The following is a 13,157-nucleotide window of genomic DNA, read 5'->3' as shown; positions in this document are numbered from 1 at the left end:
CATTTGAGCAACAAAAAAGCTAAAAACTCAACATTATATATATATACTATATACACACACACACAGCTATCATTTGGCAGATACGAGTCTATTAATTTTTCTGCCATGGCCCAAAATGACTAGTTGAGCAATGTGCAAATTGAATTGAATTAATTAGACTTATATTCTGGTTCTAGTGTGTGCGGTAACGACAAACAAATCCTCATTACTACAGCTGAATTTCAAAGCAATTCATAATTGTGCCAATGTTCTTCTCATCATTTAGTCCCTGACTTCTAGGCATCATGCCAGGGCTCCACATGAACAGTGACTGTTTTAGAGAATGTTTAACCTGCTTTTTTTTTTTGGGCAAGCAGACATTTGCAGGAGGAGTTGAAGTTCAGACCGTGTTAAAGATGGCTCTGCTTCTGTTGGTCGTGCTGCTCACTGCTGGAGTCTCACCGAATGACGCACAACAGCTCTCAGATATCTACAAGAAAGGAGTGGAGCTGGCTTTACATCAGATCAATGCCCGTCACACCATCAAACACCATTTTCTCTTCTTTAAAGCTATTCATCAGGCGGAAATTGAGGTAACTGCGTTCTTCTCTTTCTGCTTTTTATCCTGTTCAGGGAAAAGATGTTCTGAAACTACCTGCATGATTTGGTAGTAGTTTAAGCTATATTATAACCCAAATTAAATGGCATGTGCGTCACGCATCCTGAGGAGCAGGTCAGATATTCTAAACACTCTTGATGCCAAGTTATTTTTAGGTCAGAAATCGAATATCAAAATCTCTGGAGACCCAAAAAAAAAAAAAAGAAAAAAAAAAAGAGGACAGAATTGAGTTGCTAAATTTAGAGTTGGTGGAAATGTCTGTCTGTTCATTTACTGTGGATGAATAAATCATCTCCCTGTAGGCAGGGTTTGGTGTCACCTACATCTACCATAACTTTTATCTGAAAGCCACAACATGCCGAAGAGGAACTGAGAACACTGATACAACCACGTGTGCGTTCAGGAATGATCGGGTAAGTGTGACTTGTATTGTGTTCATTTAAAGCACATACGCATTTTAGAAACCCATAGATGGTCATATTATGAAAATCTGCTGTTTTTCATTTGTATGTCAGAGTAAATGACATTTTCCAAACACTTATTAAATCTAAATAAGGGGTGCTTTAATTAACCATCTGTATTTTCTTGCATGTTGCAATCTCCAATTTATAATAGATATATACACTACCATTCAAAAGTTTGGGATCAGTAAGATGTTTTTGAAAAGTCTCTTTTGCTCACTAAGGTTGATATATTCTATTCAACAAGGGGTAAAAACACCAATATTGTGATAAATTACAGTTTAAAATAACTTTTCTATCTTAATATATTTTAAAATATATTTTATTCCTGTTATGACTGCAATAATTCTTTGCAAAGAATCCTAAAAAAAAATACACAAAAAAATTAACTGTTTCTTGAGCAGCAAATCAGCATATTAGAATGATTTCCTGCTCAAGAAATATTTCTTATTATTATCAATGTTGAAAACAGTTAATATTTTTGTGGAATTAAAAACTTAATATTTTTGTGGAATTGTTTTTTTCAGGATTATTTGAATATAAAGTTCAAAATAACAGCATTTGAACTAATAGAACTCTTTTGTAAAATTATAAATGTCTTTACTGTCACATTTGATCAATTTAATGCATCCTTGCAGCATAAAAGTATAAATTTTCTTTAAAAAAAATAATAATTACTGAACCCAAACTTTTCAGCAATATTGTAGCGGAAATCTTTTTTTTTTTTTTTTTTTTTTTGCTTTTATACAGACAATATACTTACAAGCCTGTATGCAGTATATATTTAGTTACACCACAGCACTCAAAATGAAATGCAGATTAAACTTACTGATCCAATTTCCATATTCCTCCAGCCTCTCATTGACTGTGTGATCTGCTACAAGGTCTCTGCTGGAGAAATTGATGGAAAACCTTATTTAAACTGCATGTATCGACAAGTGCTCTCAAAGGTATTCCCTCTTCTGTTCTTCATTTTTAATGATTCATTTAATTAGCTGAAAATACACTTGATTTTATCATTAATGCTAAAATAATGTCCATCTTTACAAATGTTTTTCCCAACGTATTTAATGCAATAGAACTCCAGGATGTACAAAACTTGTGTGTAGAAGTGAGTGACCCTTTGTCTGATTGTTTGAACACAAGGAAAGCAAGAGAGAGCGAGAGATTGGCTGTTACCAGGCGGGTTTTGGCAGTTTGACCCCGACTCCTGTGGCATACACTGGATCCTAGAGGAGCTTCATCTGACATCTGATGTGAAGGAATCTGAAACACAGCATGTTTTAGCATGTCTGCTCTGTTCCAAATCAACTCTTGCATCATGGTTCATCTGATTGTCAGGCACTAAAGAGAAACATTAAAGAGAGCATTACACTGTTTGTCACATTTTCTACAGTAAATCAATACGGGATGTTTGTTGCATAAGAACATTCCATGTTTGTTCTGCGCCAGATTTTTTTGCGCACAACAAAGAGTTTCCTAAAACTCGTTTAACCTATTTGAAATATTAATGACTGTCATAATAAATAAATAATATTAGTGTAGATTACACTTCCAATAAAGTGATTTAGTTTGTCAGTGCAATAAAATACTTTACAAAATAATACATGTTTCAGTATTCCTGTGATTATTTACGATTATAACGTCATAATGCATATTGTGTCTGTTTTTGTTTTTTAAGCACTAATGACTCTAATTAACTCAGTATATCAGAACGTGTTTCAATCACAGCATGTTGTACTTTTTTGTATTTTTTCTCAGAATTACGAGTTAATATCTCACAATTCTGACTTTTTAACTCGCAATTGCGAGGACAAAGTCAGAATTGTGAGATATAAAGTCGCAATTATCTTTCAAATTTGTTTTATTTAGTGGCGGAAACAAGGTTCATATATGAACATAGACAGTAAAAGAACTGTCTGCTTCTGAACCAGAAAAAAAAAATGTAGGGCGAGACTTTTATCCATGGGGAATTGATTGGATGGCTGTGGTTTGCTTTGTCGATCACATGAGTTACGGATAAATAATTTTTAATAAATACTGCAATATTCCATAAAAAAATGTAAAAAAGAATTGTCAAATTTCTATTTGATGGTGACTATATCAGAGTTATTAAATCTGATATTAAATCAGAGTAAACAGTAAATCTGATCATAAAGCAGCACATTTCAGTGTGAATTCGGACCCTTTCGTTTCGGTTTTGAACATGCGAAAAAATATATGTCAGCGAATTTAAGACTAAGTTTGTTTATGCATGTTTGTTTTTATTATTATTTGTCGTTTTATACCAGAAACTAAACATCGTTTGCAAATGAACAGGCCATGCCAATTGCCAACTCGTGATTTACCTCACCTCAGCCATTTTACACCGTGTTACCCAACAACGCCACCAAAAAAAAAAAAAAAAAACCCCAAGGCAGACTTCCTGGAACGAGTGTGTTTTTCAGCGAGTGCAGCAGGAGGTGTTGCTCAGACTGGATGAAGATGGCTCTGCTGCCGTTTGCTCTAATGTTTCTCGCTGGAGTCTTCCTGACCTCCGCCGAGGCGCAAAGCTCCTTCAGCAAACTCCCAGACTTCTACAAGAAAGGCGTGGAGCTCGCTTTGCAAAATATCAATGCTCACGAAGGCGTCCAGCAGCATTTTCTCTTCTTAAAAACCATTCAGAAGTCGCAAATTGAGGTACTGTAAGACTTTCTCTCTTTGTTTCTTTCACTAATTGCCTTTTCCAAGATGTAACTCGGCATGACGTCACGTCATACTAATTGTTTTTTTAGGTCAAAAAGTCTAAGCTAAAATTTTTTAGTATGTAAAGTACAATTAATGTGCTTCCAGAAGAGCACATAAAGTGGAAATGCCTAATGTATAGTTTTAATGTACAACTTCATAACCATGATAGTGCTGGGAAATGGACGTGTGGGGTTGGATGCAAAAAACACCCCAATTTATCTGATATTGTAAGTTTACATGAGCATTTTCTTTAATTTTTTCTTGTTGCATTTGATCTATTTTAAATATATATTTTTGGAATATTCACAAAATTTGTAAATAATAAATATTGATATATTTAAATATAGAATAATGTTTTTAAATGTGTAATATTTGCAAAATTTGTAAATACATAATACATTTTAAATGAACATTTCTTTATTGACTTAACATATTAATTTTTATTATTTACAAAATATTTTGTACAATTTAACATATATAATTTACAATTTCTAAAATATTTAATAATCAACGTGTATAAAATTGTATGTAGACAAAGTTTTACAAAATCTTTTTCATCAATTTATTTCAGCCTGTCAGTGTTATTTTAGTATCATAATATACTATAATAATTTTTTAATATTTTGAATCAAATTTTGTTTTTGTATTTGCTGTTAATTTTATTACTATATTTCTGTTAATTTTTAATTTTAAAGTTTTTGTAATTTTGTTGTGTTTTTGCATTTTTTTAAATATTGCTATAGTTCTTAATTTTAGTTTTAGTTATTTTAGTACTTACACTTGAACTAAATTTTATTTCAGTGGATGTTTATTTCAAGTAATGGAAATGTTATTATTATTATTATTATATGGTTTTAGATTTAGTTAACAATAATAACCCTGATGTGTGTTCTGCTAACTGGATGAATATCTCTGTAGGCAGGGTTTGATGTCACATACATCTACCATAACTTTTATCTGAAAGCCACAAAATGCCGAAGGGGAACTGAGAACGCTGATACAACCACGTGTGCGTTCAGGAATGATCGGGTAAGCGAGGTTTACATCGTGTAAAATAACAGAAAATGATTTGCTCCGCCTCGGCACATACCTGTATAATTCATGAACAGAGCTTGAGGCTTTAACATTGCACAAACAACTGCGGTTATATTTAAATAACATACACGCATTTCAATAAAAGCATGTTATTGTACCTTATGATGGAAATCATTTCTCAATGTGGAATACAATTAAACGTATGTTTATTAATCCCTACAGCCTCTGATTGACTGTGCCATCTGCTATAAGACCTACGCTGGAGAGATTGAGGCAGAACCCAAACCATATGTGAACTGTGTGCATAAACCTGCTCTCACCGAGGTGTGTCAAAAGGCCAATTCACACCGCACAGACAAACACCAACAAACAAGTTGGCCGTTTGGATTTAGAATTTTATGAAAACTAACTCATGTTCGCACTGCCCCAACAGACACAGATTGTACATGTTCAGTCAGGTGCAAACAAACCCAGACTAACGCCGACAGGGGTAACACACTGATCCGACAAAACCTAGCAAACGTGTTTGTTGGAGTTTGTATGTGCAGAATTGGCTTATATGCTTCATAATCTCTGTATATCATTGCTCAAGTAATACAGACCTGACCACTGATATTAAAATGCATTCCATCTGGTAAACATTGCACATACTCTTATAAGAAAAGATTCAACATAGTTCTCTCAGGCCTTTTATAATAATCACCTGGCTTTACACACTTCAAAATAAAGGTTCTTTATTGATTTTGATTCCATGAAGAACATTTAACATCCATGGAATCTTTCCATTCCACAAAGGGTTCTTTAGGTTATTAAAATGTTCTTCACACTGAGAAGAACTTTTGACTGAAAGGTTCTCTGGGGAACCAAAAAAAGACGGTTCTTCCGTGGAATTGCATGGTTTGGAACATTTGAAACCTTTATTTTTAAGAGTGCAGGGGTTCCTATTGTGGGATCATTTTATGGATTTAGTTTTAATTCATTACATTTGTTTCAATTCATTTTTAATTTTAATCAATCTTTATGAATTAAACATCTCGTAAACAATTTATCACTAGAAAAAAATGTATAGTAACCCATTAAACATGACAGTATTATGCAAACATTTAAGGCATTTCTCCTTATATAGAACCTTTTTGGCATAAAAATTGAGGCAAGAACCCTAGTTCTTTAAAAAAACCCATCAAACCTTTTTTTCTAAGACTTATTGGCCTTGATATTTCATATAAAAAGACTTTAGGTATTGCATATTGAACAGTAAGATTGTAATTTTGCTTTTATTCTAAATATAAGTATGCAAGAGCCGATAATGAAATGATCTTTGCTGTGTGTTGCATGATCTATGTTCATCATGAACTAACACTATTTAATTGTTTTGAACCCAAGGACATGCAGAAAGAGAGACTAGATCACTGTAATAAGATGGGTTACAGTAGCGGATCCCCCACCCTGCTGGCCGTCAAAACATGAACCGCTGGAGACGCTCGGATGTGCAGGGTTTGAAGAACACCGTGTCAATGATCTTAACTGTTTTCTGACTGGTCCTTAGTGCCACACCAGCTCTTTCTTCATGCAAATTTGCTTCAAAAGAACTGAAGTGAGAGTAAATGTAACATTTTACCACTTTAATTATCACAAGCAATCATCACTGTGACCCTAACTTTTCTTAATATTAGGTTTTCACGGTGATACACGAACACATTTTAAATTGCATACTTATAAATGGATACATCTTGCATTATAAGACATGATCATATAGTCTTTAAAGGTAAATTTTCAAATGTGTTGGTTACAAGTAAAGAACATATACATTACTATAAAGTAAATAAGGCATTACAAATACATTGATATATACACACACCTTTATATGCATTAGACATACCAGCTTTTTTACATTATTCAGTATTTTAATAGGGTAAAAAAAGGTAACACTAACAAAACCTTATTGTAAAACTAACTACATTAGTTAAAGGTACACTATGTACTCGTACGCCGAATAGAGGAGAGTCTGCTGGCAAAAAGAAAACGCAACAGTTCGTAATGAAACCAGAATTAACATTGGCTTGGCTTTTTGGAGGTGGTGAGAACTGATGGATTTGAAATATTGTAAAAGTGACACGAAGATTGCGTTTTTATTACTCAACTGGTGAGTAAAGTATTTTATTGAACAGATAAATGTCCATATGTAGCTCTCTAACAGAGTTCATGGTGAAGGGTCATATTCATCCGCACAGTCATGCAGAGCCAAAGCACAGCCGAAACAATGTTCTTCTACAAAATGCATGCAGTTTTGTTTTTCAACAGCTAGAAGGCCAAACGTTACATAGTGCACCTTTAACATGAACTAATAATAAACAATACTTAATTAATCGTAGTTAACTTTAATTTCAACTTACTAATATATTACAAGTTTTATCTGTTAACTTGCACAGTGAATTAACATGAACAAACAATGAACATGAAAATATATTTTTATTACCTAACATCAACAAAGGTTAATGAATGTTATATGTCAATATTGCTTATAGTTAACTAATGTATTATTGACACCTTTATGGATGCATTACCATTGAAAATTACTATTTTCTTAACATTTTTCTTAATACATTTTTTTTTTAGCTTTACATTGCTAATTATGGTTTTTGTTTTGGGGTTGTTGTTTTTTTCCAAAATAATAAAAATGTACACCTACAAATGAAAGCTAAAGAATGTTCACTGGATTTCTTAAATAAATATAATGAACAAACATATCAAGTGAAATCTCTTCTTAAGACCATTGTTTCCCCTTTTATTCTGTTTACAGTTCACTGACTTGTATTTAGATTAGAATTGTCATGAAACTCATGATGATAGCAGTTTGTTTAAAACAAAAACAAAAAAGGTGACCTACATGTAATATTCTCTCCGATTAAACCAAAATCCTAGTTTTTAGTGTCTGTTGTCCACTGGATGGCAGTCCGCTCGCTCAGACTGGATTTCACATTCATTCCCTCTGTATGTGAAAGCAAAAACACACACAAAGACAAAGGAAGAGGACTCACCCCACAAAAACATCCCATCATTGCACAATCTCTCCCTCTCGTCTCTCACTCCCTCGTGTACTGGGATTAAACAACACAACTCTTAGTGTTTACATTCTTCTGAATTTTTGCGGTACATAACTCTGTATAACCTAAAGAGAAGCCAGTCTGAGGGATTTTCTGGATTGTGTAAAGATGGCTGTGTTTCTGCTCCTCGTCCTGGCCAGCGCTGGAGTTTTTCTGGACGCGTCGGAGGCGCAGGAGGATCTCCGCAAACTTCCAAGTAATTACAGGAAAGGTGTTGAACTGGCTGTGGAACAAATCAACTCACACCAGACAATCAGGAACGTTTTTCTTTTCTTCAAGAGTTTGGACAAATCTGACATTGATGTAAGTATCTTCACTTGAAAAGAACATACAAATGACTATTAAGTGAATTATAAGGCATTACAAATGCATTTCAATCAATATACCTTTAAATGCCTCATACATATCCGCTTCAAGTAAAGGTTTAATTTTTTGCATTAATCAGTATGTTTTAGTGTCATTAAAAGACAACACTTTACAATGTGAAGCATTCTATAACTTACCTTTGCATATCTTTAAATCATTTATTTTTATATTACTTATAAAAGTTGTTTAGCTATTCAAATGGCTTTTTTTTTTTACATTATTAAGGTAATTATTACTTGGAGTCGGAGATGTTCAAGTCTGAGTCACAGAAACATTAACACAAGGGATTAACAGAACTGTGATTTAAAAAACAAACAAATGCTGAGTTTTGATGTACACTGACGTTATAATGTTCAATAACCGGTTTATTCTAGGGTGGGTTTGGAGTGAGTTATATCTACCATCACTTCTACCTCAAAGCCACCAAATGCCCTAAAGGAACTGCAAATGCAAACCCGACTAAATGTGCTTTCAGAAATGACAGAGTAAGTCTTTTTCATAACTTGAAATGCACTTCACTTGATTATATAGGTTTATATTTCTCCTTTAAAAATTCATGATGTCAAGGTAAAACCCAGCTAACAAATTTATGTTCTAAAAACATTGTGTGAACAGAGATTTGCAATGTTTCTAAAACTTTAAAATGTCCAATTTTCTTATGATGATACTTATAATAACAGCAAATATCAATAGCATCATAAGGACATTCTGAGAACATTCATCCAGTATAAATAACATTATAAGGATGTTCCAAAATTGATTGATCTAATAGCATTTTCTCTCAACATCTATAAATGTTATTTAACCTTACCGGTACATAATACATAGGTAGGCTACATAATATAACTTTTGGCACTAGCGGTAAAAAAACAACAACAAAAAAAACGTCATGCATTTTGCGGAAGAATATTGTTTTGGTTGTGCTTTGGCTCTGAGTGACTGTGCGGATGAATATGACCCTTCACAATAGAATAGATTAACTCTGTTAGAGCTAGCCTACACATGGCAATTTATCTTTTTTTTTTTATTTAGTGTTTTTTTTATTTTTGAGTAAGCATACAGAATATTTTGCAATAAAAGAAAGAAAACCTCTTTGACTACTATCGCCACTCTAAAGCAATGTATCTCTTAAATAAAATTCTTTACTCACCAGTTGAGAAATAAAAACGCCATCTTCGCTTTTACAACATTTCAAATCCCTCATGTCTCACCATCTCCGAAAAGCCAAGTGTTGATTCTTGATTTATTACGAGCTCTTTCGCGTTTTCTTTTTGCCAGAACACTCTCCTCTGTTCGGTTGTTGTTCTCCGGAGGTCTCAGAATTATCGTGCTCTATGTCAATCTGTCTCGCTCGTTGTTACAGTCTATGGTTGTGACCATAGAGTCTAGACTGTAAAAAAAAATGACACTGACCTCTGTCACTCAAACATCAGACACGCGTCAAAGGAGCCGGAGCACCTTTCCTAGGTTTACGGATATGACAAGAAACGCACCGGCGAGTGACGTTTGCACGCGATTTCCCACGAAAACCATCCCAACAGGTCTAAAATGACTTATAATCTATAATAGGCTTACCAGTGAATCATCAGGGTAAGACCAAAAAAACAAACAAAAAAAGGCATACCTTTACATAGCATACCTTTAAAGAATGTTTTATCTTGTACATAGGCCTAATCTTTACAAAACGTTATGGAAAGTTAGTGGGAATGTTCCCTGTTAGCTGGGAATGCACATGTGAAATTATTTCTACTCAAGTTGTTTCTAATTTGAACCCATCTCAACAGCCTTAAATTGAGCTTCAACTGTGTTGGCAAGAATATGATTGATCATATGTTTATTTCTCATTTGTCTGTTAGCCTCTGATTGACTGTGGGATCTGCTATAAGACCTTCGGTGGAGAGATCCAGAGTGAACCGAAGCCTTACGTGCACTGTGTTTACAAACCGCAGCTCACACAGGTCATTCATCCCACAAACACGTCACCTACTGCCATTTATTCCAAAATCAACACTGTAAACAGGTTGTGAACTGTTGGACTCGATACCAATCATGTTGGGGTGTTTTTCACATCAGTGAACTTTTGAACAAGAGCTTTTTTTTATCTTAAACAAAAAATAAGACAAGCTTTTTGGTTTCTTAGTTTTAATTTTTATTGATTTTTTATGATTTCAGGAAAGTTTTGTTATATTACAATGACAGCAAAGAATAGAAACTGAAATCAGGCACATTTGATGAAACAGAGAAAGATCCCATTTTCAAAGAAATTGCATTATGCAACGCAGGGTTATTTAGTTAACCAAAACCACAAATAAGGTTCTCATTAAGTTAACTGAAATAAAATAAAATATAAAAACCCCTTAAATTTATTTAATTTCTGCTAGTTGCCAAAGCAACATTTCTCATTTTCATTTAGTAATTACATACAGCACCTTTAAGTGAAAAAATAAACTAATTCAAAATATATATATTTTTAAATCTCAGTGTACTGTAATAATAAATAAATAAATACATTTTAGTATATCTGATACTAAAATAACCTTGTAATGCAATTTTCAGGAAATCAGTCCTCAAACCTTTGTTCACTGAAAATAAAATCAGATTCACTATTATCATTTCAAAAAGAGAAAATACAAAAATGTACTGTTTATTTTTGTGCCCTGATTTCACTCTGTGTTCTGTGCTTTCATAGAGTATTATAATAAAACTACTGAAATGATAAATACAATTGTGTGATGATGTGTGTATTTTATTATATTTAATTACTTTTCAAACTCTTGAAATCATTGAAAATGAATTGTTATTCTCATTTCAGGAATTGTTGAATACGAGAGTTGAACACTGCACAAAAGTGAGCTACTCTAATGGATCTCCATCTCTCCTGGCAGCGAGGAAGCCTTAGAGGAGGAAACATATCACATATCTTTAATATCACATTTTGTTATTCATTTTAATAATAACCCACAAATTCAGTTATCGGCATCAGTCACACTACAGAGCAACTTTGCACTGCCTATCATAATGAGAAATAGACAACATTCTTCACTTTTCTGTGTCAGTGGAAAATATGTTTATTTAATCATAAAAAAACATAAAAATTCTTAAATAGTATACGTTTTGATTATGATTTTATTACAGGATTACATAAGACTGTGTTTGGGTTGATTTATTTTTTTCATTCATTTAATATTCACAGTGACCACAAGGTAATTTGTGGTAAAATTAAAAATGGTGTATTTTATGCTCTATTTCAAATAAAGAAATATTTTTGAGTCATACATGGCTAATGATTGTTTTGAGGCAACATATTTCAAAGTAAATGTTTTTGTGTGGACTTTTCTGAAAATGGATCTTCCACTCTTGTGGCATTAATGGTTTCTTTTGAGGACTAAACATACTAGCCTATCACACTTTAATATCACATTCTGTTAATAATTTTTACGTTTTCAGTAATAGGTATCGTCATAACTTTGCACTGTTAAATGTAATGAGAAATAGACAACATTCTTCACTGCATCTAAAATTAGTGCGGCGGATATTGTACACTTGTCGTCAATCGTATGAATGATGCCATTTGTTTAGTTTCTTTCATGCATTAAACACCATCAGAATTCTTAAAGTGCTCCTATGCTATTTTAAAGGTTCCTGATTTTTTTTGGAGATCTGTTTCAATAGGTTTACATGCATCCTAGGTCAAAATATTATTTAATTTTCTCATAATATACATTGCACCATCACCTTTTTTTCTCACAGTGTCTGAAATGGTTCAGTAACTCTAAACCCCCCTCCTTTCTGAGAGTCTCTGCTCTGATTGGTCAGATGGCCCACTTTGTTGTGATTGGTTTACTCTGCTCCGATTAGTCAGATGGCCCACTCTGTTGTGATTGGTCGACTGCTTACAGTGTGTGTTGGACGAATCAACTAATAGCATATCTGAATTTCAGCTGTGGATCTCCCTCAGCACTTAATACACAGTGATATGAACAGTAATGATGGCGTCGGTTTTAATATATCAATTCAAGCCTGAGTCCTCATCCTTTGGAAGTGCAGCAAAGTGGATTTGCTTATACGCAACGCAGAAAACAGCGTCTTCTCGACATGTCGAAAACACTAACCAAACTCTTTAGTCTCAGCTACAACTACAGTGTTTGAGGGTAAAAGTACGTAGCTCAAATGTTTTCTCAAATAAAGCAAAAAAAACATTTTTTTTGAATGCACTCACTGTTATAGCAACTACAATTAAAGCCAGTATCAAATTATAGCTTTATTCAGACACAAACCATGCTTCCAGCACTCCAGTAATGTTAATGAGTGGAGACTGTTTTGACCCTAAAGTACTTTGACAATTCAGATCATCATTTATGAAATGTAACAATAACAAGTGCAATTTTTAGTAGGCATTTGCTTAGCCCTTGGCTGAACTGTTGCTCTTTTGTAACGATGTTCTGGCATCATGCAGGTTTTGTCTCTCTTTAGGGTCATTCTGTGCTCTAGATGCCTGTTTAGAAACTAGGTTTGATTATATAAGTGCATCTTGTGCACATTTAGGAAATTTGGTGTTTCCATCGATTTATATAAGGAAATGTAACATAGCAACGAATTAAACACAGCCAAAGTAATCAGAAATAACATTCAGCAGTGGATCAGAACCCTGGACAGCACCTTTCTGCTAACCTGTGTAACATTATTAATGAGTTTATATGCATGATGGTGAAGGTGACTTCAGCAGAATTAGTTGCTTATGCTGAGTTACTTGTTATTTTTCGTCCTCAAACAGGCTTTTCTTCACAATGTTTTGATAGAGTTAATGGAGTCAGACATCAAAGATATGCTTGAAAATTCTTACATTTTTCAATAGACAAACAATGA

General features: G+C 33.5%; 3 protein-coding genes across 3 annotated transcripts; all 3 read left to right on the top strand.

The window, feature by feature from the left end:
- The first annotated feature begins 288 nt into the window (after positions 1-288).
- On the top strand, positions 289-2,663 carry LOC143752145 (uncharacterized). The gene is made up of 4 exons (XM_077245181.1): positions 289-572; positions 901-1,011; positions 1,914-2,009; positions 2,206-2,663. The coding sequence occupies exons 1-4, from the start codon at positions 300-302 to the stop codon at positions 2,290-2,292; spliced, it is 567 nt and encodes a 188-aa protein (XP_077101296.1). The 5' UTR covers positions 289-299; the 3' UTR covers positions 2,293-2,663.
- Positions 2,664-3,411: 748 nt separating this feature from the next.
- Positions 3,412-7,566, top strand: LOC143752141 (uncharacterized). The gene is made up of 4 exons (XM_077245176.1): positions 3,412-3,738; positions 4,705-4,815; positions 5,044-5,145; positions 6,205-7,566. Exons 1-4 carry the CDS (start codon positions 3,538-3,540, stop codon positions 6,286-6,288), a joined length of 498 nt encoding a protein of 165 aa, XP_077101291.1. The 5' UTR covers positions 3,412-3,537; the 3' UTR covers positions 6,289-7,566.
- A 219-nt stretch (positions 7,567-7,785) lies between these two features.
- Positions 7,786-11,564, top strand: LOC143752142 (uncharacterized). Its single transcript, XM_077245177.1, has 4 exons — positions 7,786-8,228; positions 8,666-8,776; positions 10,148-10,249; positions 11,104-11,564. The coding sequence occupies exons 1-4, from the start codon at positions 8,034-8,036 to the stop codon at positions 11,188-11,190; spliced, it is 495 nt and encodes a 164-aa protein (XP_077101292.1). The 5' UTR covers positions 7,786-8,033; the 3' UTR covers positions 11,191-11,564.
- The last annotated feature ends 1,593 nt before the right edge of the window (positions 11,565-13,157 follow it).

The sequence above is a fragment of the Siphateles boraxobius genome, unplaced genomic scaffold (genome assembly GCF_051911475.1).
Source record: "Siphateles boraxobius isolate OS27281-9 unplaced genomic scaffold, OSU_SipBor_1 26, whole genome shotgun sequence".
Lineage (NCBI taxonomy): Eukaryota > Metazoa > Chordata > Actinopteri > Cypriniformes > Leuciscidae > Siphateles > Siphateles boraxobius.
The sequence above is the reverse complement of the archived record's forward strand: the minus strand, read 5'-3'. Positions and strand labels throughout refer to the sequence as shown.